Here is a 27,229-nt window from a genome sequence, read left to right as displayed (position 1 = left end):
AAACTGAGACGAAAACAATGACGGAAATGTGACAAAAAAGTGGCAAAAATGTGATAAAAAATGACAAAAAAATGACAAAAAATTGATTAAAAATTGACAAAAAAATGACAAAAAATTGATTAAAAATTGACAAAAAAATGACAAAAATGAGTTGAATTCCCAACAAAAAAATGACAAAATGAGACAAAAAATGACAAAAAAATGACAAAAAATGACAAAAATGAGTTGAATTCCCAACAAAAAAATGACAAAAATGTGACAAAAAAAAGACAAAAAATGACAAAAATGAGTTGAATTCCCAACAAAAAAATGACAAAAATGTGACAAAAAAAAGACAAAAAATGACAAAAAAATGACAAAAATGTGACAAAAAAAAGACAAAAAATGACAAAAAAATGACAAAAATGTGACAAAAAAATGTCAAAAATCTGACCAAAAAAATGACAAAAATGAGTTGAATTCCCAACTAAAAAATCTGATGACGTGAGGAAACAGATCCTCTCGGTTCAGGCGGGAGTTAAGAGGTTAACTGAGTGCATTTTCTCCAGTTCAGCTGTACCCAAATCTAAAAGCTTCTTGACTGGAGAGCAACGCCTCACTTGAAAACGATGGCCTATAATAGTGACTGGAAGTTTTTGTCACGTTGTTGCTGCACTTTTGTCATGTTTTCATTGTACATTTTTTGGTCACTTTTTCTGGCTTTTTCGTTGCTTTTAAGTTTTTAGATTTGGGTAAAGCAATATGGCCAGTCCGCCCCGGCTACCACTCTACTGACACTTTATTACAATCAATGCAAATATACTGGTGAAAATGATCAGAGTGATTGAAAATAATGTTTGATTCTGCTCAGATGATGACATTACAGCTTGATGTTTCCTCACTTCTCTATATCACAGACTTGCCTCATTTGAAAGCTCAGGACCTCCAGAGTGTCTTCCCTGAGCTCTAACTGGAGTCTCTAATGAGGACCGGGCCTGGGAGCCTGGTTTTGTCCTCAGGATCATAGGAAGTGTGGGGCTCATTCTGCTCTGATGGAGAGACTTTAACATCAGGGGAAATGAAACGTTACAATAGTAAACAGTCAAATCAATATGTGACAGTGTTTCCCTCAGATCCCACACACACGGGTCAGAGTTCATCAAATCAAATCTGAATGAAAGAATCAAAGTGTTTCTCCAAAGCTCTGGGCCTGGAGGTTCTTCTCTCTCTTCAGGTTCATCTGGATCAGACTTTAGTCAAACTCTGGTTCTCTCTGGGCTCAGGCTGAGGTTCTGCCTCCAGCTGCTCGTCTTCAGGAGACTCCGTTAGTCGTAGAAGCTGTGGAGGAGCAGAGAACAGAGGGATTCATTTGGACGCTGTGTTACTAGAGCAGAGTCCAGTTGGAAGTGGAGGAGATACCTTAAAGAATGGAATATGGAGAAATGAAGTAGTGTTTGACTGTGTCGACCTAAACGCTGCAGATGGTGTTCAGCGAGCTCAGAACTCAAGCCTTTAGTCACAAAGAGACTCTGGGCCGGAGCTTGTGGTTCACAGCACAAGCTGTAGAGCAGACGGGAGACGGGCGGGGCTCCTTACAGTCTGAAGTGTCAGACCTGGCACAGAGAGTGGGCAGCACAGGGGGTGGACAGACTCGCCTCCTCCTCCGCTGCTGCAGAAGGCGGGGGTTTGCGGGGATGCGAGGGGGAACAACATGCAGGGTGGGGTTTAATAAAGTGCCTGTCCCTCCAGCTCTGTCTGTGGTGTTTACTGCTGAAACTGTCAATACAGTTAGACTGAAAACCTGAGGCTTCTGCGCCCACTGCTCCAGGCTCTGAATAAACACATGAAGGCAGGACTCACTACAGACTCTCCAGGCGACAGTCAGGGCTGTGTCTGAGGTCCAGGAGCTCCTCCACATCTGAAACACTCAGGTCGTTACAGCTCAGCTCCAGTTCAATGAGGTGTGAGGGGTTGGACTTCAGAGCCTTGGCCAGAGAGGAACAGCTGATCTCTGACAAACCACACTTCATAAATCTGAATAAAGAAAAGAACATGTTATTAAAGTCATGCAGATGAATAACAGAATAATCACTGCTCTGTAAACAAACAAACTGTGAGTGTTACTTTAAGCCAGTGCTTCTTAAATAGTGGCGCGTGTGACCGGTTGTTATTGTGTCGAAAAGTCCTGGGGATCCTCGGTAATTCAGGGGAAATAATGCACAGTAACTGTTAAGAGAGCCCACAGTGCCGCGCTGCTGCTCGTGCGCTCTAAATTGGTGTTTATTTGGTGAAAATTGGTGAAATACTCGCGTGTGGTCATTAAATAGCACAGCGTGACAGGATCAACACTTCAGCATCCTGCCCGTTCGTCTCGTTCTCCCCACAGTGGGAGACTCAAAGCTAAACTTTCTCTGCAAACTGCTGCTGTTTAATGACAGTTACATATCGGGAGCGACACTGAAGAAAGGCTCGATATCCGTGTCCCAGCCTACAGTCTGCATCATGTCCCAGGACAGGGGCAGCTGCAGGACCAAGAGCACACACCTGGCCGAGTGCTGCATCCTGCATGCGCTCTGCTACAAACTACGCAAAGGGTTTTCTTCAAACTGAGGGGCCGTAGCAGATCATATTTGAGCAGCACTGTTTTGAGCGGTCGTGTATATTTAGGCCCGAGCAACGGACACGCAGTGTCCCGCGAGGGACGAAAACGCAAGAATTCACGTAGCAAACGTGAACCGATACACAAGTAACAGGGTTCAGACAGTAGTGCTCCACGAGCTCTAATTATGGGTGGGGTTCGCGAGAGAGAATAATAAAAGATGGCTCAGTGGCGCCCCCTCAAACAGGCAGTTTACATTGAGTCAATGACGGCCCGGTCGCAAAAAAAATCATAGTGCAAAAGTGACATTGGCCAAGGACATAGACCACGTCAGGACATGTCAAAAATTACACTGTGACCCCGCCCTAAATGCTACAGGAAGTCGGCCATCTTGGCCCGAACCTCAAACCTTCACAATCGTACCTCTTGAACTTCTGGCCCCTGATCCCCGAGCTTTCAATGGAAAGCCTCCAATTTTGGCCAACATGTCCCAAACCCATGTGGCTTTCAAAATCATCAACTACATTTTTGACATATTATTGGGCGTGGTCATGACAAGGCCGCAACTGAGAGGCCATTTTCAGCAAATTTCAAAGCCTCATATCTTTCACAGACTTGGCCGGATTGGAACGGACCCAATCCGGCGCGCGTGCACATTCCCCACCTGGACCTACTGGTGTGCACACGCAGCCGCTATCGCCAAAAATGCCTTTAAATTGTCTTTTAAGTGGCTTTAAGTGGCTTGTAAGTGGCCCGCCCATCCTCCGTGAAAATAGCCAGAGTTCTTTGCCTGGCAGCATGTTGGACTCAGTCAGAATTTCTCCTGAAATTCATCAATTTTCCAAATGTCCCCCTTTATTCACAAAAGCCACAGTTTTAGACTCGTACGGACTTATACAAAATCAGCGAAAGTGTACATTCACAGGAAGTTCAGTCCGGCTGTTTCCTGTCCGCCTCTCTGTGTGTTCCCCGTGCTATATGGGTCGCACGACAATATTGCTTCACAAACCTTTGGGCAAGCAGGGGAATTTACTCTAATTACAAAATGATTCAATATGTCATTGCCCAAACTGTAATCCCGTGTTTTGCAAATTCACAACTGTGGTCTTTCATAAGATTAATCCAAAGTCGGCTATGTTGTTCACTGGGAAGAACATGAATCACCGCCCTATGGTTCCACCCTCATTAAAAACGGGGGAAAAAACCCTCTCCTTCTCTGGGGTGCTGGGGCCTAATTTCGGCCCGTCAATTTAGAGAATCCTCGCCCTCATTTGTTTGTATGGACTTACAGCTCAGGGATAGTGTGGTCGTCTCAGCCTTGACACATTTTAATGCTTTCTCCTTTTACATGGGCCGCTGCACACTTGTCCAAGTTTAAAACACATGAGCGCGGGGCATTTCATAAGATATTTTTTCAGGTTGGCTGGCATTTGCTGTCTCTGTGTAGCATCATAGTTAGGGTATTGGTTTCCCAACCGTGAGATTGCTGTATCAATTCTGACATTGTCTCTTTTTTTTTTTATTGGACTCAGTACCAAATGGATATAACATGAATCAACGCCAATGTTCCCACCCTCTTGAAACACGTGGAAAGAACGCTTCCAGAATATAAAAACTAAAGACAAAGAAATTGTGGGATAGTTGGGAAACAACTGAGGCAACACTGGGGACGATGTCGAAAACAATTGTATGGGGGGACACATGACCTGAATTGACCACTCTCCTCCAGTGGTGAACTGGGAATGATTTTCTAGCCGGTAATTTAAAGAAGAGTAGCCCACATCAGGCGCACATTAATATGGAGTTACAACTCAGGGATAGTGCGCTGGTCTTTTTGGTGGAGGAGGTGCCAGTTCAAATTAAGGCTTTGACACTTTTCTAATGCTTTCTTATTTCTTGCCGGCACAGTGAGGCCAGGCTGGGTGTGAGGCAGAGGCGAGAGCAGGTTTAGGCGAGAGAGAGTGGGGGTGGTCTCAAGGGGCAGCACGTGTGGGGCTCGCAGGGGTCGAGAGCGAGCGGGGGTGGTCGCAAGTGGCAGCACGTGTGGGGCTCGCAGGGGTCGAGAGCGAGCGGGGGTGGTCGCAAGTGGCAGCACGTGTGGGGCTCATAGTTTGTGGATGAAATGAAGCTCGTCTCCAGGGCTGGGTCATGGCAGCAGCTTCTGACTGTAATGACCCAATGTGACTGCACCGTAAGGGCCCGTCTCGGACTGTCAGTGTTCGAGCAAACTGTCAAAGTGACCCAATGACAAAAGAGGTCGAACCAGAGTGACCCGTGAGAAAGTGTAGAGCTGTGTTTGAGCTGATCTCACACAGAGACAGTGAACTGACCTAAGAGTTTGCAGTCGACAGTCTGGAATCTCCAGGAAACCACACAGATGAGACACTCCTGAGTCAGACACACTGTTAAAGTCCAGCTCCAGTTTAGTGAGATGTGAGGGGTTGGACTTCAGAGCTGAGGCCAGAGTGGACCAGCCGACCTCTGACAAACCACAATCTTTCAAACTGGATAAAAAAAAAAAAAAGATTAATGGCACACACATGAATGAGAGAGGATTAACTGTGTAAACCAAAGTATTAGGGTTTTTTATCAAGGCAGGTGTTAATAAGCGAATGAGAGCTGAAAATATAAAATGTTATTTGCTTGAAATGTTACATGTAATTAACCCTGAAATGGTAACTCCATTACAGCATCAGGACCCCTATTCTTAAATGTAAATAAAGAAGACAAAGCTGCGTGAGAAGAAATGTTATAAATTACTCTGCTGCTGATGGTAAATGACCCCCTTTAAAGTAACTTATATGTTTGTTCACTGAAATATCCTCGATGACATTTTTGGGAGAAAAAGAAAGCAGAGAAACAAGAGGAGGTGAGAGATGAAATGTGATTGTACCAAAAAGGATAGTTGTTGTTTTTTTCTAATTTTGACTCAGATTTTGAGCAAACATAAGAGTGATTAAAGAGGTTTTTGAGCCGATCTCAGACAGTGAACTGACCCGAGAGTCTGAATGCGACAATCTGGCATCTCCAGAAAACTACAAAGATGACACACTCCTGTTTCAGACACGTCGTCGTTCCAGCTCACGTCCAGTTCAGTGAGATGTGAGGGGTTGGACTTCAGAGCTGAGGCCAGTGAGGAACAGCTGATGTCGGACAAGTCACAGTTGCTCAAACTGAATTCACAAAAATATTACAATAACACAAATGAGGAACAGAATAATAACTGCACTGTAAACAAAATATTCTTAACATTTTACACATCTTTATATCAATATTCTTCATGGAGAGAGCGGGAGGTGCTGCCACCAGAGTCTGGCCCAGACTAGAAACAAAGTGTAAAGGTGTGTTTGAGCTGATCTCACATAGAGACAGTGAACTCACCGGAGAGTCTGAAGGCGACAGTCTGTGCTTTCTAGAAAACCACACAGATGAGACACTCCTGTGTCAGTCACATTGTTTCCAGTCAGGTTCAGGCCAGTAAAATGTGAGGGGTTGGACTTCAGAGCTGAGGCCAGCGAGGAACAGCTTATCTGTGTCAGCTCACACTCCACCAAACTGAACAAAAAAAATCACAGAGATGAATAACACAATAAAAATAAACCAATAAACTAAAAAAGTAAACAATCAGCGTTATTTATTCATGTTCTTTAGTGTGTTTATACATAATATTATATTTGTGACTCGTAGACATCCACTGATGTCTTCTTCTGAAACACTGAAGATGCTCCACCTGCAGAACAGTGGAGGCGTCATGACTGTGACGTCGCCCAGTGTGGCACAGGCAGGGCCCCACCCTAGAGCCAGGCCTGGGGTTTGAGCTCATATACGAGCCGTGCTCAGCCCGGACATGGACAGACCCACCACCCGCAGAGGGATCCGTAGGGGCAGTGCAGAAAGGACTGGGTGGCAGTCGAAGGCAGGCGTCTCGATGACCTGGTTTGCATAGTTTCTACCTTTGTAAAAGCTGTGACCTCCTTACACAGCAAAGGAGGTCACTGCAGTTGGGACATGGATCGTTGCCTCACTGGGGTCAAGGAGCCTGAGCTCAGTCGCCATGTGTTCGAGTTCACCCCAGTGAATGAGGGTCGCTCGAAGTGCTTCACCAACACTGTTCACAGTGCGGGTGGGGAGATGCTGACCTCAACTGGGAAGGCTGTCGGGCGGTGGAAGGAGTACTTCAAAGATCTCCTCAAGCCCAAGGTTGTTGGAAAGCTCCTCAGTGTCTCCGGGGGAGGATGAGATCTGTGCTGAGTTCACCTGCTACTTGCCGTACCCCCTCATCAGGGAGCAAGGGTTCGGGTAAGTTAACAGTGGAGGGTTAGTTCCGACTTGAACAGGGATTGGATTGAGAACCTCAGGATCTCATCTCTGGTGTTTGCAGATGATGATGTTCTGTTGGAACTTCAGCAGATCTGGGGTGGTTTGCAGCCGAGTGTGAAGGGGCCGGGATGAGGATCAGCACCTCCAAATCCAAGGCCATGGTTCTCCACCAGAAAAAGGTGCTTCCCCTCTCCATATCGGTGGAGAGTCCTTGCCTTAAGTGGAGATCGATTGTTTTGGGGTCGTGTTCACGAGTGAGGGACGGATGAAGCGTGAGATCGATAGATGGATCTGTGCAGCAGTGATGCGGTCGCTGTATCAGACTGTGGTGGTGAAGAGGGAGCTGCGCTGGGTTACAAAGCTTTCAATTTACCATCTACGTTTTTACCAACACCTATGGCCATGAGAGCTGGGTAAAGACTGAAAGGACCAGGTCGCGAATACAGGAGGCTGAAATTAGTTTCCTTCGCAGGGTGGCTGGGTGTGCACCTTTCGAGATTGGGTGAAGAGCTCAGTTACCCAGGAAGAGAATCGGAGTAGAGTCGCTGCTCCTTCATCTAAAGGAGCAGCTGAGGTGGTTCGGGCATCTTTTCCAGATGCCTCCAGGTCGCCTCCCTCAGGAGGTGTTCCAGGCATGTCCTGTTGGGAGGAGACCCAGGACAGGCTGTGCCTGGATCGGACGTCTGGGCCTCTGGGTCTTGGGCGCGAGGGGATCAGGGAAAATGCGAGTATTTGTTTCAAAATCTGAATTAACTTATTAAAGTCCCAGCCATGATTACAACATGTGCATTATATAAGAAGAGCTGGAGAAAACCTGGAGGGTGAAGCATCAGTGGAGCCACTCGGGGCAGTGACCCTCAAACTGGAGGAGCGGCTCCAGCAGATCCCAGGAAATACATCAGACATCTCGGTCCAGAAAAGTGCAGTTCTAGGAACAGCAAAGATACTGAACCCTCAAGCTCCCAGGCCGACGGGAGAGGACCCGAGCAGGAGGAGAAAGAGAGACCGCCCGCGGAGGGTGAGGAAGAGTTTTTTTTATATAAAAAAAACTCTTGGCTGGTATAGTGCCCAGATGTTCCTGTACACTATACCAGCCACTTGGTTATGACACTCCATGTAAGCTTTCCCTGCAGCATCTTACACCCTGCAGTTATGTTCTTACACCTGCAGTTATGTTCTTACACCTGCAGTTATGTTCTTACACCTGCAGTTATGTTCTTACACCTGCAGTTATGTTCTTACACCTGCAGTTATGTTCTTACACCTGCAGTTATGTTCTTACACCTGCAGTTATGTTCTTACACCTGGGGTCTTGTCTGGTGTGGTAGATCTGGGCCTCTATTGCTCTGGTGCTCAAGGCTCCTGTGCAGCCATGATGAGCCTCTGTGCTGTCCTTTAGTCCGGCTCTGTCTGAATATCCGCCTCTTCAGTTATGTTTGGGTGGTACCTGCCGTGTAGGGGCTTCAGTTATGTTTGGGTGGTACCTGCCGTGTAGGGGCCACTTCAGTTATGTTTGGGTGGTACCTGCCGTGTAGGGGCTTGTCCTCCCATGACAGGACCTCCAGCACCTCATCTTCTGTTCCCCATTGTCTGACACATTCACTGAGCACGTCATCTGTCGGAGCCTTGTCCTTGATGTACTTATGGATCTTAGATGTTTCATCCTGGATAGTGGCTCTCACACTCACTAGTCCTCGGCCTCCTTCCTTACGGCGAGCGTACAGTCTCAGGGTGCTGGATTTGGGGTGGACCCTCCTTCCTTACGGCGAGCGTACAGTCTCAGAGTGCTGGATTTGGGGTGAACCCTCCTTCCTTACGGCGAGCGTACAGTCTCAGGGTGCTGGATTTGGGGTGGAACCCTCCGTGCATGTTTAGGAGCTTTCACGCCTTAACATCTGTGGTCTGTATCTCCTCCTTTGGCAGCTTATTATTCCTGCAGGGCATCTGATTACTGGCAGGGCGGAGGGACTTGTTCTTGCCATTGAGCTGCTTCTTAGGACCTGCCTTACTCGTTGGAGGTATTTTTTATTTTTTTTAATTACTCTTTTTAGGTTGCCTTATGAGATCTGGCAGGGGACTACCGGTGAAAAGTAGCCTTTTGGCTAATTCGGGTACATTTACATTGTCCTAATGTTCATTAATGTACATTGTCCCACTTAAAACTAAATAAAAGAAATAAATTTGGCCGTAGCCGCTTTCCTTGTCACCTCTTCGAGGTTGCCATTTGCTTGTGGGATTCCGAGGTACTTGTAACTGTCCTCAATGTCTGCTATTGTTCCTTCTGGGAGTGAGACCTTCTGTGTGGACGACCTTCTCTCTCTGAGTCACCATCCGACCACACTTCTCTAGTCCCAATGACATCCCAGTGTCTGCACTGTATATCCGGGTGGATCAGTGAGTCGATGTCTCGCTCATTCTTAGCTACAGCTTGATGTCGTCCATGTAGAGGAGGTGACTGATGGTGGCCCCGTTTCTGAGTCGGTATCCATAGCCAGTCTTGTTGATTATTTGGCTGAGGGGGTTCAGCAGCTGGTTCATTTGCGCTGCCAAGCGCTCATGGAGACGTGAGCTTCTTAAGCCAGTAGGCGTGTATCATGTCAGGGCCTGGTGCTGTCCAGTTTTTCACACCTGAAGCTCTTTCTTGGACGTCTGCCACTGTGATGGTAACTGGATTCTGTTCAGGGAGGTTGCTGTGGTCCTCTCTGTGGTCCTCTCTGTGGTCCTCTCTGTGGTCCTCTCTGTGGTCCTCTCTGTGGTCCTCTCTGTGGTCCTCTCTGTGGTCCTCTTTAGGCCAAGGCTTGGAGCCTTTGTTTGGCAGTTTCCAATGCTTCAGGTATGGGCATCTGGCTGTACCTTTTGGGCGCTTGCTTTTTCATTGCAGTACATCACAGACCTCATCCAAATTTACCGCCCCCCACGCGCTTTGAGGTCTGAGGGCCAGCTCCAGCTCGTTGTTCCGAAGACGAACCGAAAAACCAGAGGGGACAGAGCGTTCGCCGTTGTCGGCCCTAAGCTGTGGAACGCTCTGCCCCCCCACGTCCGTACGGCCCCCACCCTGGAGTGTTTTAAATCTCGTCTTAAGACTCACTTTTATTCTCTGGCTTTTAGCACCGCGTAAGTTGTGTGGTCCTCTGTGTCTTTTTATTTATTTTTATATTTTATTTTTTTTATTGAGTTTTATTCTTATTTATAGTTTTTAATGTGTTTTTATTTATATTTATTCTTTTAACCTGTTTTATTTATATCTATTGTTTTACACTCATAGCGGTAGAGCTCATTTGCATTGTTTTGGTTTTATTGATTTTGTTGCATGTGCAGCACTTTGGAAACGTTTTGTTGTTTAAATGTGCTATATAAATAAAGTGGATTGGATTGGATTGGATTGGATTGCACCTTTCAAGGCCTCTGTCAATTGACTCACTTCCCTCCGTGCTGCCTTGATGTTTTCCTCCAGCCTTCTTTTCCATGGTGGGTATTTCATCTCATGGTTGCTCTTCCGATAGCCAAGCGTCTCTAGGATCACTGCTGCTGTGGAGGAGATCAGCTCATTGGTTTCAGTGATGGTTGATGAAGGAATTGCTCTCAGAGCTGCATTCACATCTTCAAGGAGACTTTCTGACAGTACTTCTCTTAGCCTCAGTAATTGGCTTCGGGGTTGCCTGCTGGACATTTTTGCCATGATCTTATTTTTCAGGTCAGTCACTGCCTCGTTCAGCGTGATGGCACTTATTGGGGCTTCGTACCCAATCTCTATTGGGAGGGCTGGTGTTAACTCCCCTCTGACCTGGTGACCTGGCTCCCCGTTGCCGGAGCATTGGTTTTGTACCTCGTCCAGCTCGAGTTGTGATAGCAGTTGCCGTATGTGGATGTTGGAACACTGAGCTACTAGTATATATATATATATGTGTGTGTGTGTGTGTGTGTGTGAAGGCTCTCATTCATCCAGGGAGTTTCCATCATAGTAAAGGTTAAATGATTGACTGGAATTTTGGCTTTGGTAAAGTTGAGCATGTTTCGCTTCTAATCACAGAAGTTCCTTTATAGCTTGTAGATCTTTTAGACCACGATCATTTGGGTAAATGTGTCTATACTGACACTAATGCTCAACATGTGCATTTGCTCTATGAAACAATAATAGTGAGATGTTTATGTCTTGAAGGACCTCTGTCCCATAAATCTCACACAGAGCGAGCACTCACTTATTCACAACTGATCTTCGACATTTCCCCCGTCTTTGGGTCATAGTTTGTGGATGAAATGAAGCTCGTCTCCAGTGCTGGGTTATGGCAGCAGCTTCTTACTGTAATGACCCAGTGTGACTTTACCGTGAAGGCCCGTCTGACTGTCAGTGTTTGAGTGAACTGTCTAAGTGACCCAATGACTAAAGAGGTCAAACCAGAGTGACCCGTGAGAAAGTGTAGAGCTGTGTTTGAGCTGATCTCACACAGAGACTCGAGCCAAAGTGAGATTAAAGTCGCACCAGAGCGACTCGTGCCAAAGTGAGATTAAAGTCGCGTATGAGTGGATCTCACACAGAGACAGTGAACTGACCTGAGAGTCTGCAGCCGACATTCTGGCCTTTCCAGAAAACCACACAGATGAAACACTCCCGGGTCAGACACACTGTTAGAATCCAGCTCCAGTTTAGTGAGATGTGAGGGGTTGGACTTCAGAGCTGAGGCCAGAGAGGAACAGCTGTCCCCCAACAAACCACAGTCACACAATCTGAAGAAAAATGTTATTCAAGTCACACTGATGAAAAACAAAATAGCACTTTCAACAAAGAGCCTATTAGTGTTGTTTCACACACATTTATCTCTATTCCCAAAATACATAATTTTAACTCTGTCTAGTCCCTTTAACACCGTATACGAAACAAAGTGCAAACTCGAAGGGTCGACATGTTTTAGGACACTGTATCTACCTGGGCTCTTCAACATTTTTACATAACTTGCACGGCCACCAGGGTTTGTGTCAAATCATTCTTTTATTAAAGGGACAATACAGAGTTTAAAAATGTTAAAATGATGTATTTCCAGCCCTACATGTTTCAGCCATGTCCTCACGTGTAGAATGAGCCCAGACCTGTTGCCTAAGCACTTAATGTTATCAGGATTATCGCGCTCTTACGCAACAAGCTAAAATTAGATTCTTTACGAAGCAGAAAACCTCTGCATTTTACAAAACAAACTCTTTTATTTTATTTGACTTGTTTTCTACTACAACAGTGTTTACCTTTATTAGTTTGACCAATAAATGAGCCTGCCCAATGAACGCTGGTGAAATGTGTGGTTTATGGAGATGGAACAGGACACAGCCTCAAAGTACACTATACACTACTACATTACTACACACAGGTCACACCAGAGCGACTCGTGACAAAGACCAGAGCGACTCGTGACAAAGTGTAAAGGCCGTGTTTAAGCTGATTTCACACAGACAGTGAACTGACCTGAGGGTCTGCAGGAGACAGTCCGGACTCTCCAGAAAACTACACAGATGAGACACTCCTTGTCCAGACAGGTCTCTGTTCTGACTCAGGTCCAGTTTAGTGAGATGTGAGGGGTTGGACTTCAGAGCTGAGGCCAGAGAGGAACAGCTGATCTCTGTCAAACCACAGCCCTCCAATCTACAAAAAGAATAAACGAAAAGATGAAGAAGAACAAGACAAGACATGTAAAAATAACTATATGATAGTGCAAAGCTAATAATCATTTCACTGAAAGTAGCTATGAAAAAGAGTGAAAGAACATTATTGTTTGTTCGTTTATTAATGGTTCCCATTAGTATTTACTTTACAATAGTAAAAACTATTCCTCCTGGGGTCCATGAAATTTAAAATATTACAAATCATCATTAAAATCCTTAAAAATCCAGATTCTGAGCACCACAAGAACATGCTAATACAATATTACAATACTGGGAGATCATTGTTCACTACATTATATCCCATGATTTAGGACGTGTTTTTTAACCATTCTTTTAAAACAGTTTTTAAACACTAAGGCTGTTAAAGAATGAGGAGCTTGTTCCACAGAAGCATCGCTCTGCACAGAACTGTTCTCTTCGGAGCATCGGTCCTCGGCTGTGGACGTGTAAAACGACACCGTGAAGCCTGACGAGGATTTAAACTGTGCCTTTCACTGGTCGGTCGTACTTGGGAGAACAGACCTCAGGGTTTTTGAAGAGTGTAAACATTTATGCAGAACAATATAAGACTGCAGGCCACTCTTTCCTCTACTTTAAACCAGGATAGCCTCTCGTGCATGGCACTGACACTGGTCCTGAATGGGCATCGCAGTGCGAGACCAGCTGCTCTGTTCTGGATTCATTGTAGTTTTACAAGGTCCTCTTTAGAAGCACTTGACCAGATAATGGAGCAGTAGTCAAGATGTGAACGTGCAAGTGACTGAAGAACCAACTTGGTAACTGGAATAGTTAATAAATATGCACATCTTCTTATATTAGAGATGACTCTACTCATGTTTGTAACTGTTTTTAATATGTGGTGACCAAGAAAAGGTTGAATCAATTACTACCCCCTGATCTGCAGGGAAAGGCCAGATTCACATTATGACTGTTTTTTCTTCTTCAGTTTTCTAAACACGAGCTGCACCGTTCAATGAGGAAACTAGGTGCATCGTGTTCAGTGTGACGGCACAGTAAAGGCCAGTCTAACTCAACACTTGGCTCTATTTGTTTGCTTCCTTTATCTATATCCTATATCTTATCATTCAGGACTGTCAGATCGTGAGCAGCCTGAGCCGTGTTTGAGCTGATCTCACACAGAGACAGTGAACTGACCTGAGAGTCTGCAGGCGACAGTCTGTTCCTTCCAGAAAACCACACAGCTGAGTCACTCCCAACTCAGACAGATTCGTATGCTCAAGAGTCAGTTCAGTGAGATGTGAGGGGTTGGACTTCAGAGCTGAGACCAGAGAGGAAAAGTCGAACTCGGACTGAAAAAACAGTGTCAAACTGAAAAAAAAAATAATGCAATTAAAGTCCATAGATAATACTGACAAAAGCCATTTCAAACAGGATTAGGATTACCTAGGGGTAAAACTGAAAACACAGCAGGACGTTTGGTCATTTTTATGGGAGAGTTTACAGACTCTGACCTGAGAGAGGAGAGTTTACAGACTCTGACCTGAGAGAGGAGAGTTTACAGACTCTGACCTGAGAGAGGAGAGTTTACAGACTCTGACCTGAGAGAGGAGAGTTTACAGACTCTGACCTGAGAGAGGAGAGTTTACAGACTCTGACCTGAGAGAGGAGAGTTTACAGACTCTGACCTGAGAGGAGAGTTTACAGACTCTGACCTGAGAGAGGAGAGTTTACAGACTCTGACCTGAGAGAGTTTACAGACTCTGACCTGAGAGAGGAGAGTTTACAGACTCTGACCTGAGAGAGGAGAGTTTACAGACTCTGACCTGAGAGAGGAGAGTTTACAGACTCTGACCTGAGAGGAGAGTTTACAGACTCTGACCTGAGAGAGGAGAGTTTACAGACTCTGACCTGAGAGAGTTTACAGACTCTGACCTGAGAGAGGAGAGTTTACAGACTCTGACCTGAGAGAGGAGAGTTTACAGACTCTGACCTGAGAGGAGAGTTTACAGACTCTGACCTGAGAGAGGAGAGTTTACAGACTCTGACCTGAGAGAGGAGAGTTTACAGACTCTGACCTGAGAGGAGAGTTTACAGACTCTGACCTGAGAGAGGAGAGTTTACAGACTCTGACCTGAGAGAGGAGAGTTTACAGCCTCTGACCTGAGAGAGGAGAGTTTACAGCCTCTGACCTGAGAGAGGAGAGTTTACAGACTCTGACCTGAGAGAGGAGAGTTTACAGACTCTGACCTGAGAGAGGAGAGTTTACAGACTCTGACCTGAGAGGAGAGAGTTTACAGACTCTGACCTGAGAGAGGAGAGTTTACAGACTCTGACCTGAGAGAGGAGAGTTTACAGCCTCTGACCTGAGAGGAGAGTTTACAGACTCTGACCTGAGAGAGGAGAGTTTACAGACTCTGACCTGAGAGAGGAGAGTTTACAGCCTCTGACCTGAGAGAGGAGAGTTTACAGACTCTGACCTGAGAGGAGAGTTTACAGACTCTGACCTGAGAGGAGAGTTTACAGACTCTGACCTGAGAGAGGAGAGTTTACAGACTCTGACCTGAGAGAGGAGAGTTTACAGACTCTGACCTGAGAGAGGAGAGTTTACAGACTCTGACCTGAGAGGAGAGTTTACAGACTCTGACCTGAGAGGAGAGTTTACAGACTCTGACCTGAGAGGAGAGTTTACAGACTCTGACCTGAGAGAGGAGAGTTTACAGACTCTGACCTGAGAGGAGAGTTTACAGACTCTGACCTGAGAGGAGAGTTTACAGACTCTGACCTGAGAGAGGAGAGTTTACAGACTCTGACCTGAGAGAGGAGAGTTTACAGACTCTGACCTGAGAGAGGAGAGTTGACAGTTCAGACTCTTCAGGCCGTCACACAGCACAGACACTGATTCTTCGCTGAGATCACTGACAATTATCTCCAGCTCTCTGAGATGGGAGGGGCTGGAGCTCAGCGCTGAAGCCACCATTTCACACTGAATCTCTGAGAGGTCACAGTTTTCAATCCTGTAACAGAGTCACATGTGTTAGAAGCTTCATAAACCTTAACTGTGATCGGTCTGTGTCTGAGGACTCACACAGCCTTCCTGCAGTTCCTCACAGCTGGGACCAGTCTTTTGTTACCGTGACGATACGTGTTGTACTTGTAAAACTCCATCTCCTCCAGAACCTGCTCTGACATCTGCATCATGTCGGCCACAGCCGAGCACTGGATCTCAGACAGTTCCTCCCTATATTCAAATCCAGACTTCAGGAAGTCCTGGATCTGCTGCTGCACGGTCTGGTCCTTCAGCTCCGTCAGACAGTGGAAGATGTTGATGCTTCTGTCAGGAGAGGAATCATATGTGTTCATCTCTTTAAGTTTTTGAATGACTTTGGTGATTTCTGATTGGTGGATTGGACTCAGCAGAGCTCCTAAAAGTCTGTGGTTGGACTCCAGACTGAGGCCATGAAGGAACCGCACAAACAGGTCCAGACGGCCGGTTGGACTCTGCAGGGACTTTAGAAGACATCGCCTGAGGAACTCGCTTGGACTCGAGATGGTTTCTTCACCTGCACCAGGACACTCTTCCTCCTCATGGTCTTCCTCGCTGCTGTTGCTGAAGCGGAGAAACTCCCTGACCACCTCCTGTTTGTTCTGAAAGCAGTGGTGAAGGTAAACGGCTGCCAGAAACTCCTGCACGCTCAGGTGGATGAAGCAGTAGACTGACTGGTTGAAGACACTCTCTCGTTTGAAGATCTCAGTGCAGAGTCCGGAGTAGACCGAGGCCTCGCTCAGGTCCAGACCCACCTGCTCCAGGTCTTCTTGGTAGAACATGATGTTTCCTGTCTGCAGATGCTCAAAGGCCAGTCTCCCCAGCTTCAGGAGCAGCTCTGTGTCGGCCTCTGTCAGCCCCCAGGTCTCAGACCTGACCTCTGTTTGTGTCTGTTTGTACTTCCTCTTCCTGTGCGTCTGCACCAACAGGAAGTGTGCGTACATGTCTGTGAGGGTCTGGGGCAGTGGTCCGCTCTGATGGCTTCTCAACACGTGGTCCAGGATTGTGGAGGTGATCCAGCAGAAGACTGGGATCTGGCTCATGTTGTGGAGGCGGCGGGAGGTTCTGAGGTGGGACAGGACTGTTTGAAGCTGCTCTTCATCTGAGAACCTCTTCCTGAAGTACTGCTCCTTCTGTGGGTCAGTGATGAAGCCCCTGACCTCCGTGACCCTGTGCACGCACTGCTCTGGGATCTGATGGGCCGCCGCTGGGCGGGAGGTGATCCATATAAGGGCGTGAGGAAGCAGAGCGCCTCTGATGAGGTTCACCAACAGTACGCCCACCTCTGACCTCTGTGTGACCTCAGAGATGAGCTCACAGCTGAAGTCCAGAGACAGTCTGCTCTCGTGGAGGCCGTCAAAGATGAACAGGAGTTTACAGACGGACAGAGTCTGTGACAACGACACAGAAGAGGATTAAGAACAATATATTTCAGTTACATCATTGTGTCTCCACAGTCTCTGGATTTATCCCACTAAATACTCAGATTATTTCAAACATCATTAGTTTGTAAAGTCTGGATGTCACGATCTGATATTCAGTATTAAGAACTGACACAGGTATCTGAGAGCATCAGACTGGATTCAATAACTGGACAGGATTTCTGGGCTGCCTGGGGCCGCACGGTGCCCGGTTTGAGAACCTCAGGATCTCTGGGCGGCACGGTGGCGCAGCGGTTAGTGCTCTCGCTTCACAACTAGAAGGTCCAGGGTTCCATTCCCACCTGGACGGGGCCTTTCTGTGGAGTTTGCATGTTCTCCCCGTGTCTGCGTAGGTTTCCTCCGGGTACTCCGGTTTCCCCTACCACTAAAAACATGTACAATAGGCCAGGATGAATGATGTGTGTATGGAGGTGGTCACAGGGACCAGAAGCACTTCCGTCAGTCTCCCCCAGGGGAAACTGAAGCTACAAACGTAGTTTACACCACTGAGTATGGAGTGAATGTACAAGTGTCTCATGTAAAGCCCTTTGTGACCATGTCTGTGAAAGGCGCTGTATAAATAAAGATCTTCTTCTTCTTCTCGCCTGGAAATGTCCAGACTCACGGCCGCAGCAGCGATAGAGTCTGTTCAGACTGAGAATCAACTACATTTCCAGAGCGGAAACAGGAAGCAGAGAGAACCAATCAGCAAAGGGCAGCATTAGCAGCATTAGCAGCATTAGCGGTTCTGTGTTTATATTCAGACAGGATTATGGATCTCAAACTCACCCACTGTGTCTGTGTTTTTGGTCATTTGTCGCTGTTTAGAAGAAAGGTCTCGCTCTTGTTGCGTGTAAGGGTGACCTATGCCCTTCGCCATGGTTACCGCATTCCAGAGATGAGCAAAACCCCCACTTCAAAACCCCCAGACCATTTTATGGTTTTGGAATGTCTTCACTTCCTGTCTTGTGAATGGCTGATCAGATCGAACACAGTTCAGGACAAATGAAGACTGTGATGATCTAATCCTTTAGACTTCACAACCAGAGACGAGAACCTTTTATTGACCTTCGAATTGGACTAAAGACTGAATCTCAAACATCCAATTTGAGTAATAAGCCAATTCTTTAATTCATGAGCAGTGAAAATGAACTCAACCGATCTGTTCTAATGATAAATTTCCCAGGTCAACAAAGATGCCATGTTCATACATACTGTCCAAATGTCGGTAATGCATTTGGAAAGTTTGTGAAGTTGTTAATGTGTTTTGTCGCAATAGAAATGTATTTCCTGAATTCTCTCCTAAGAAAAGCCTTCCTCCCACCGTGACTTGGGTCCCGGTCATATCGAGTTACGGACTGAATCGATGGGTCGAGTCCCGCGGAGACAAAGGGGCCGCCCCCGGTATAAAGGAAGAGTGCATGGAGAGAGAGGCGCTTCTAAAAAAAACAGCTTCTTGTGAGAGTTGGAGTTGGACAGAAGGAGAAGGAGAGAAAGCCAGAAGAGAGCACATGGCACATCCCCCGCTGAACTCTGACCTCTCTTTGTCTCAGATGGACCACTCGGATTTTAAGTCTGAGCCCGTCATTTGACGTGATTTGTAACTATCTGTTACTTCTTTTAAGAACATTTGCATTTTTCCTACAAGACAACATTTTGATCGCTGAGCTTTCAGCGCAACCATATTAGCTTGTCAAGCTAAACGCCCAAGGCCCAGAGGAGCTGGAGAGAGACCCCGCCCCCCCCGTCTCGCCTCATCAGCTCGAGATCGCCACCCGAGAGACCACGACCACAGGCCGTCGGACACCAGGACTTTGGAACGCCGGACCACAGTTGGAAAACCTTTCTCACGGTCGTAAGCGCATCTCACAGACCTGGCTCAATAAGACTCACATAATGTCTATGCAAACCACCTTACTGACTTTCAGATACAATTTTAGAACATTTGATCTGATTATTCATCCTGTTAGGGTTCTAGGTTATCCTGTTTGCACTTTAATATTTAATGCCGTCTGTTAATTGATTTTGATCATTAAACCTCCATAAACCACAGTTTGCTTTGGTAATGTCTGTGTTTATCTTTTCAGACTAAGGGTCAATTTGTATGTTCAAGACCTCACTTCCTTCAGATAAATCTGTGGTTTAGCCTCATATTCTTACTTTGATTTTGTTAGCTTTTCGAACTGGTGCCCAGTTAAATTTTAAGGCTAATCTACAACCTATTAATTAATTAATAAACAAATTAATTGATTAATAAACCCTCCTACCCTACACTCTCGTGGGCCTGTCGATTGTTACTGAGGGACTTCTTCCAAACAGAGAGACGCTGCTCACGACCAACATGTGACGCAAATAAACTAATCTGATTCATGGATCCGTTGGCAGGAGCAGAAAACGAGGGCGTCCTGCCCAGACCGTGTATAATGAGATCATTCTGGAGGCTCCAGGATCAGCTCTGCTGTTTGCAGATGATGTTGTTCTGCTTTGGGCGGTTTGGATGGAGCGTGAGATGGATAGATGGGCGCGGCGTCAGCAGTGATGCGTCGCTGTATCGACCTGTCGTGGTGAAGACGGAGCTGAGTCCATCTAAGTTCTGACCCTCACCTTTGGTCATGAGATCTGGGACTGACTGAAAGATCAGGGATACAGGCGGCCTAAATCAGTCTTTGACTGTCCAAGTGCTCCTGAGGTATTATTACGCCTTATAATATAGTGCCCACTTTCATCTGCTTAGAAAATCCACATTTTGAGTCTTGTGTGACTTTACTCAGATGGTGTAACTCAGGGGTCGACAACCCACAACATCAAAGGAGGCATTTGGGACCATTTCAAACCAAACCAAAGTCTCAAAGAGCCACAATCATGTTAACGCTCAACCCACCGACAAACTGATGATATATGTATATGATATGTTTTTTAAAAACACAAATTCCTTCACAATATTGATTGAAATGATTAATTATGTTTTGTTTGTTTTATGCAAAACTTTTTTGCGATATTAAAACCATTGATAATTTATCTTATTGATTCGGTTCTTTATCGTTTCTCTTGTCAATGCTATAAAAATCGGCTATAAGTTCTAATATGTACTTCTTGTGTTCTTTATTTAAAGAGACGAGATGCATTTTATGCTCACTACTGCCACCTCAGGTCTTATGCGTAACTGCAGGTTCTATATTAGTTTTTTTTTTAGTTTAGTTTATTTGAGCAATTTCAAGTTCCAAGTTTTTACAAAAGAAAAGAAACACAATCATGCTCAAAAGGGAGTCGGCTGAAGCAAACGATGCTTATTTATGCCGACCCCTTTAAACGTATTTACAAACTTTACAACTGCCGTTCTTTCACATTCCGGTTTGTTCTCTGAGACCAGCTCATTATGGTACAATTAAGGTACAAACATAGGAAATAAGTTTATATTGTCTTTGGTCCAGTAACAGGTTTGGAATACTGTCTTACATTCTTAAATATGGAATGGAATGGTGACAGGTTATTGCTGCCGTCTGATGCTGCCCCATATAGAACCATCATTGCTATATTTATATACACCTGTACATGGACAGTACGTGCATATATAAACATATGGTTTCCTTCTTGTGTGTCTTAAATATTTGTCATCTGTGAGGACATTTCAGTGTGTCCTGGTCTATGCGTTAAAAGAAGCAAGATTTGGGAAGCTGTTGCCAAAAGGGGGCGCCCTTCGAGCACCAGCCCACCTCCTGCTCAGCCTGTTCTTCATGGTACATTTGGAGGAGCCTTTGGGTGTCCTGGTCTGTGCATTAAAAGAGCTTTGGCGACCCGGTACCAGGGTGGTCCCACTCGAGCACCGGGTACCAGGGTGGTCCCACTCGAGCACCCGGTACCTCTCGCTCGCCCTAGTATTTTGCTGTATGTATTTGATATATTTATTTAGGTAGGAGAGTGGAAAGTAACAAGGACGGTCACATGGAAAAGCAGACACGAGGCGATAACAACTGCAGCCCTGACACTTTACATTCTTAGTGTATTCTTGAACAAGTAGGTTTTTGTACATACATTTAAAGTGCTTAATAGTCGCACATTCTTTTAGCTTTTCATCCAGTTTATTCCATAGTTTTACACCACAGACTGTTATACACATACTCTTTTTTGTTGAATCTACTTTTGGGTATTTAAATTTCCATTTACCTTTTAAATAATATGCACCGTCTCTATCTTTGAACCTTATTTGAACATTTTCTGGGAGCGCTTTTTGTCTTGCTTTAAAAATGACTTGTCCTAAATTTGACTAAATCCTCAAGTTTCAAGATGTGGCTTTTATGAAATAAAGGGTTTGTTTGCTCTCTATAGCCAACCTTGTGCACTATTCTTAGTGCCTTTTTTTGTAAGATGAATAAAGGTAGTAAAGTACTCTTATACGTGTTTCCCCAAATCTCACAACAATAGGTCAGATATGGAAGAATCATTGTATTATACAGGGTGAGCAGAGTTCTTTGATCCAGTATACTTGTTGTTTTACTTAAAATTCCAATACTTTTAGCGATTTGTGTTTTAATATAGTTGATATGTGGCTTCCAGCAGATTCTGCTGTCGACAATCACACCCAGAAATGTATTCAAACATACTTGCTCAATTATTGTATTATTGATTTTTACATTTACTTGGGGTATTTCTTTACAGTTTCCAAAGATCATTAGTTTTGTTTTGCTCAGGTTTAAGGACAGTTTGTCCAGTTTATGAAGCTGGTGCATGACGGCACTTCTGACCCGCAGTCACAACTATTTGAGTGACAGTTCACTGTGTGTTTAAAAATACACAAAGACGACAATGAGCAGAACAAACAGATCCAAGTATTGACAACATGAAAAGACCAGGCCTGAGCTCAAACCACGGCCCGTTTAAAACCCCTATTGTACCTGTTTTATACATGTCTGCATTATTATTTAGGTTTGTTCTAATGTAAAGTTCCTGTTTCTGTGTTTAAAGGCAATAAAGTCAGATAATAATGTTTTAAAGTGAATCCTCTGTGGGACGTTTGTGTTGTTCTGATGAACATTAAAAAGCTCCTCCCACTGAGCCACGGCTCTGCCTGGTCCTCAAGTCTCACCTGTGGAGTCAGCGCTGGATGGAACGCTTGGATCAGCTCCGTCAGACTGTAGCGCCCCCTTCTGACCAGGTTCATCTCTCTGAAGGACAGTGGCACCACCAGCTGCAGCTCCTGGTTCTCTGAGCCCTGGGCCCAGTCCAGACAGAACTTCAGGACGGAGAAGGTCTTCCCCACTCCAGCCACGCCCAGAGTCAGCACCATTCTGATGGGTTCCTCCTCCTCCTGTGGTTCCTCCCACTGCTGTGGTACCACCCACTGCTGCTCCTGTGGTACCACCCACTCCTGTGGCTCCTCCTGTGGTTCCTCCTCCTGCTGCTCCTGTGGTTCCTCCTGTGGCTCCTCCTGTGGTTCCTCCTGTTCCTGTGGTTCCTCCTCCTCCTGTGGTTCCTCCTGTGGCTCCTCCTCCTGCTGCTCCTGTGGTTCCTCCTGTGGCTCCTCCTGTGGTTCCTCCTCCTGTGGTTCCTCCTCCTGTGGTTCCTCCTCCTGTGGTTCCTCCTGTGGTTCCTCCTCCTGTGGTTCCTCCTCCTGTGGTTCCTCCTGTGGTTCCTCCTGTGGTTCCTCCTGCGGTTCCAGAGCCAGAGTTCTAAAGAAGTCCTGAAACCTGATGTGGACCTCTTGTCTCCACAGACTCCTCCTCTGAGGCTGGGCTCTGCGTTCTTCACTGGGGCAGTTTGTGATGTACATCTCAGTGAAGATGCTGTTCAGAAGAGTTCCATCTCCTGTCACTCTCTCACATCTGCTGCTCAGACTCTGCTTATGCTCCTCCAGGACCTTCTGCAGACCTTCACCTGGACACAGATGGAGCAGGTTAGAGCGGTTTGAAGATACGGTTTGTAGCACGTGTGTGGACAAAGTGGTCAGAGTAAAGTCCCTCCCCCATTAGAGTAAAGCCCCTCCCCCATGTGAGTAAAGCCCCTCCCCCATGTGAGTAAACAGACAGGCCGAGGGAGTGATGAGCTCTTGAGTTCGTCACACTTTTATAAAGATTTGCTGCGTCCGAAATGGTCAGACTGGTCAGAGCTCTTACGCCAAACCGGATGTGCGTCAGCATCCGCCATGACAAGATGCTTCCGAATTGGTCTGTCAGTTAGGACGTAGTTAGGAAAAGGAGCCTTGATGCTAACTATCATAGCCACTTTAGCATAGGGACCTCTGATGCTAACTATCATAGCCACTTTAGCATAGGGACCTCTGATGCTAACTATCATAGCCACTTTAGCATAGGGACCTCTGATGCTAACTATCATAGCCACTTTAGCATAGGGACCTCTGGTGCTAACTATCATAGCCACTTTAGCATAGGGACCTCTGGTGCTAACTATCATAGCCACTTTAGCATAGGGACCTCCGATGCTAACTATCATAGCCACTTTAGCATAGGGACCTCTGGTGCTAACTATCATGGCCACTTTAGCATAGTGACCTCTGATGCTAACTATCATAGCCACTTTAGCATAGGGACCTCTGATGCTAACTATCATAGCCACTTTAGCATAGGGACCTCTGATGCTAACTAACATAGCCACTTTAGCATAGTGACCTCTGGTGCTAACTATCATAGCCACTTTAGCATAGGGACCTCCGATGCTAACTATCATAGCCACTTTAGCATAGGGACCTCTGATGCTAACTAACATAGCCACTTTAGCATAGTGACCTCTGGTGCTAACTATCATAGCCACTTTAGCATAGGGACCTCTGATGCTAACTATCATAGCCACTTTAGCATAGTGACCTCTGGTGCTAACTATCATAGCCACTTTAGCATAGGGACCTCCGATGCTAACTATCATAGCCACTTTAGCATAGTGACCTCTGGTGCTAACTATCATAGCCACTTTAGCATAGGGAGCTCTGATGCTAACTATCATAGCCACTTTAGCATAGTGACCTCTGGTGCTAACTATCATAGCCACTTTAGCATAGGGACCTCTGATGCTAACTATCATAGCCACTTTAGCATAGTGACCTCTGGTGCTAACTATCATAGCCACTTTAGCATAGGGACCTCTGATGCTAACTATCATAGCCACTTTAGCATAGGGACCTCTGATGCTAACTATCATAGCCACTTTAGCATAGTGACCTCTGGTGCTAACTATCATAGCCACTTTAGCATAGGGACCTCCGATGCTAACTATCATAGCCACTTTAGCATAGGGACCTCTGATGCTAACTAACATAGCCACTTTAGCATAGTGACCTCTGGTGCTAACTATCATAGCCACTTTAGCATAGGGACCTCTGATGCTAACTATCATAGCCACTTTAGCATAGTGACCTCTGGTGCTAACTATCATAGCCACTTTAGCATAGGGACCTCTGATGCTAACTATCATAGCCACTTTAGCATAGAGACCTCTGATGCTAACTAACATAGCCACTTTAGCATAGTGACCTCTGGTGCTAACTATCATAGCCACTTTAGCATAGTGACCTCTGATGCTAACTATCATAGCCACTTTAGCATAGGGACCTCTGATGCTAACTATCATAGCCACTTTAGCATAGTGACCTCTGATGCTAACTATCATAGCCACTTTAGCATAGGGACCTCTGATGCTAACTATCATAGCCACTTTAGCATAGGGACCTCTGGTGCTAACTATCATAGCCACTGTAGCATAGGGACCTCTGATGCTAACTATCATAGCCACTTTAGCATAGGGACCTCTGATGCTAACTATCATAGCCACTGTAGCATAGGGACCTCTGATGCTAACTATCATAGCCACTGTAGCATAGGGACCTCTGATGCTAACTATCATAGCCACTTTAGCATAGGGACCTCTGATGCTAACTATCATAGCCACTTTAGCATAGGGACCTCTGATGCTAACTGTCATAGCCACTTTAGCATAGGGACCTCTGATGCTAACTATCATAGCCACTTTAGCATAGGGACCTCTGATGCTAAGTATCATAGCCACTTTAGCATAGGGACCTCTGGTGCTAACTATCATAGCCACTTTAGCATAGGGACCTCTGATGCTAACTATCATAGCCACTTTAGCATAGGGACCTCTGGTGCTAACTATCATAGCCACTTTAGCATAGGGACCTCTGGTGCTAACTATCATAGCCACTTTAGCATAGGGACCTCTGATGCTAACTATCATAGCCACTTTAGCATAGGGACCTCTGGTGCTAACTATCATAGCCACTTTAGCATAGGGACCTCTGATGCTAACTATCATAGCCACTTTAGCATAGGGACCTCTGATGCTAACTATCATAGCCACTTTAGCATAGGGACCTCTGATGCTAACTATCATAGCCACTTTAGCATAGGGACCTCTGATGCTAACTATCATAGCCACTTTAGCATAGGGACCTCTGATGCTAACTATCATAGCCACTTTAGCATAGGGACCTCTGATGCTAACTATCATAGCCACTTTAGCATAGGGACCTCTGATGCTAAATGAGTTCTGTCTAATATTGTGTTGAAGTTGTTTGTGGCTCTGAGGGAAAGGTGTTTGTCGGCTTCAGTTTCCTCATAAACTGACCTGCAGTGGAGCGAAGGAGCTGCTCAGCCTCTTCATCCTGGAGACGCTTTTCTCTGTGGACACAACATTTCACCACATTTATCAAACTGTTCCCACAGAGACTCGGCTCATGAATGACTCCATTACAGGACGGACCGGCCACATCTGGAAGAGCACAGAAGGGCCACCAGTCCCGCCTCAACCGAGCTTTACCCAAATCTAAAAGCTACAAAGAAAAGCATCAAAATAGCGAGAAAAAGAGGATGAAAACATGAGGAAAACACGGACAAAAAATGATAGAAAAAATAATTTAAAAAAACAACAAAAATATGAAAAATGAGAAGAAAACAAGGATGTAAATGCAACAAAAAAGTGACAAAAATTCAACAAAAAAGTGGCGACGTGACGAAAAGTCTCCATCACTTTTGTAGGTCTTAGCTTTCAAATGAGGCGTCACATTGTTGCTCTCCAGTCGAGAAGCTTTTAGATTTGGGTAAAGCCCAGTGTAAAAAAACATGAATCTAAAAGGAATTCCGTGGAGTTTGGTGCACCACAAGGGTCAGTTTTGGGACCATTATTATTTATATGATTTTGCTTCTGTTTCTGCGACCGCATTTCCCGCTCTTTGTGCTGATGATGCCGATCATAAAAATAATAATAAAAAGCCGAACTGGGGAAAATGCACTCGTTATTGTTAAGGCGGGGGGTCAGAGGTTAACCTCATAACTCCCACCTGAACAAGCACATTTTCTCCAGTTTGGCTTTACCCTAATCAAAAAGATTCTTGGGGGAAAAAGCACCAAAAAAAACACGAAAAATGAGAAGAAAACAAGGATGTAAACGCAACAAAAAAGTGACAAAAATTCAACAAAAAGTGACAAAAATTAAACCAAAAAGTGACAAAAATTCAACAAAAATTCAACAAAAATTCAACAAAAATTCAACGAAAATTCAACGAAAATTCAACAAAAATTCAACAAAAATTCAACAAAAATTCAACGAAAATTCAACAAAAATTCAACAAAAATTCAACAAAAATTCAACAAAAAAGTGACAAAAATTCAACAAAAATTCAACAAAAATTCAACAAAAAAGTGACAAAAATTCAACAAAAATGTGACAAAAATGTGACCAAAATTCAACAAAATTCAACAAAAATTCAACAAAATTCAACAAAAATTCAACAAAATTCAACAAAAATTTGACAAAAATTCAACAAAAACTCAACAAAATTCAACAAAAATGTGACAAAAATGTGACAAAAATGTGACAAAAATGTGACAAAAATGTGACAAAAATGTGACAAAAATTCAACAAAATTCAACAAAAATGAAAAAAACAAAACAAACATACAAAAGGTGACACAACACAGCAACAACGTGAGGAAAAAGGTCAGTTTTGTGGGTCTTAGCTTTCAAATGAGGCGTTACACAGCCAAAAGGGTGGTTAAGGCGGGGGGTAAGAGGTTAAAATATGTACTTGTGGAAGTGTCACATTTACGCTGATTTGGGCCAGGCTGGTCAGAGTCCAGGGCTGTTCTTCAGTCCCGTCTCCATTAGTGATTACAGATCTCATGTTCTATTGTTGTTCTGCTCTAGAGCGACACCTGTCTCTCTGTCGCTCACACTGCACACATTTAGATCTTTGTCCCCGTGACTACATGGTCCAGTCCTGCAGAGTCTAGGT

At 45.2% G+C, this 27,229-nt stretch overlaps 1 protein-coding gene across 1 annotated transcript; it reads right to left on the bottom strand.

Annotated features, from left to right (window-relative positions):
* Positions 1 to 1,257: 1,257 nt before the first annotated feature.
* LOC306966768 (protein NLRC3-like) lies at positions 1,258 to 22,310 on the bottom strand. Its single transcript, XM_079561582.1, has 7 exons — positions 22,056 to 22,310; positions 15,594 to 16,942; positions 15,349 to 15,522; positions 13,703 to 13,876; positions 4,909 to 5,082; positions 1,843 to 2,013; positions 1,258 to 1,317 (listed from the first exon to the last, which is right to left on the bottom strand). The coding sequence occupies exons 1-7, from the start codon at positions 22,254 to 22,256 to the stop codon at positions 1,305 to 1,307; spliced, it is 2,256 nt and encodes a 751-aa protein (XP_079417708.1). The 5' UTR covers positions 22,257 to 22,310; the 3' UTR covers positions 1,258 to 1,304.
* Between the last annotated feature and the right edge of the window lie 4,919 nt (positions 22,311 to 27,229).

This window comes from Gobius niger (assembly GCF_951799975.1).
Source record: "Gobius niger genome assembly, chromosome: 8".
NCBI classification, from domain to species: Eukaryota; Metazoa; Chordata; class Actinopteri; order Gobiiformes; family Gobiidae; genus Gobius; species Gobius niger.
The sequence above is the reverse complement of the archived record's forward strand: the minus strand, read 5'-3'. Positions and strand labels throughout refer to the sequence as shown.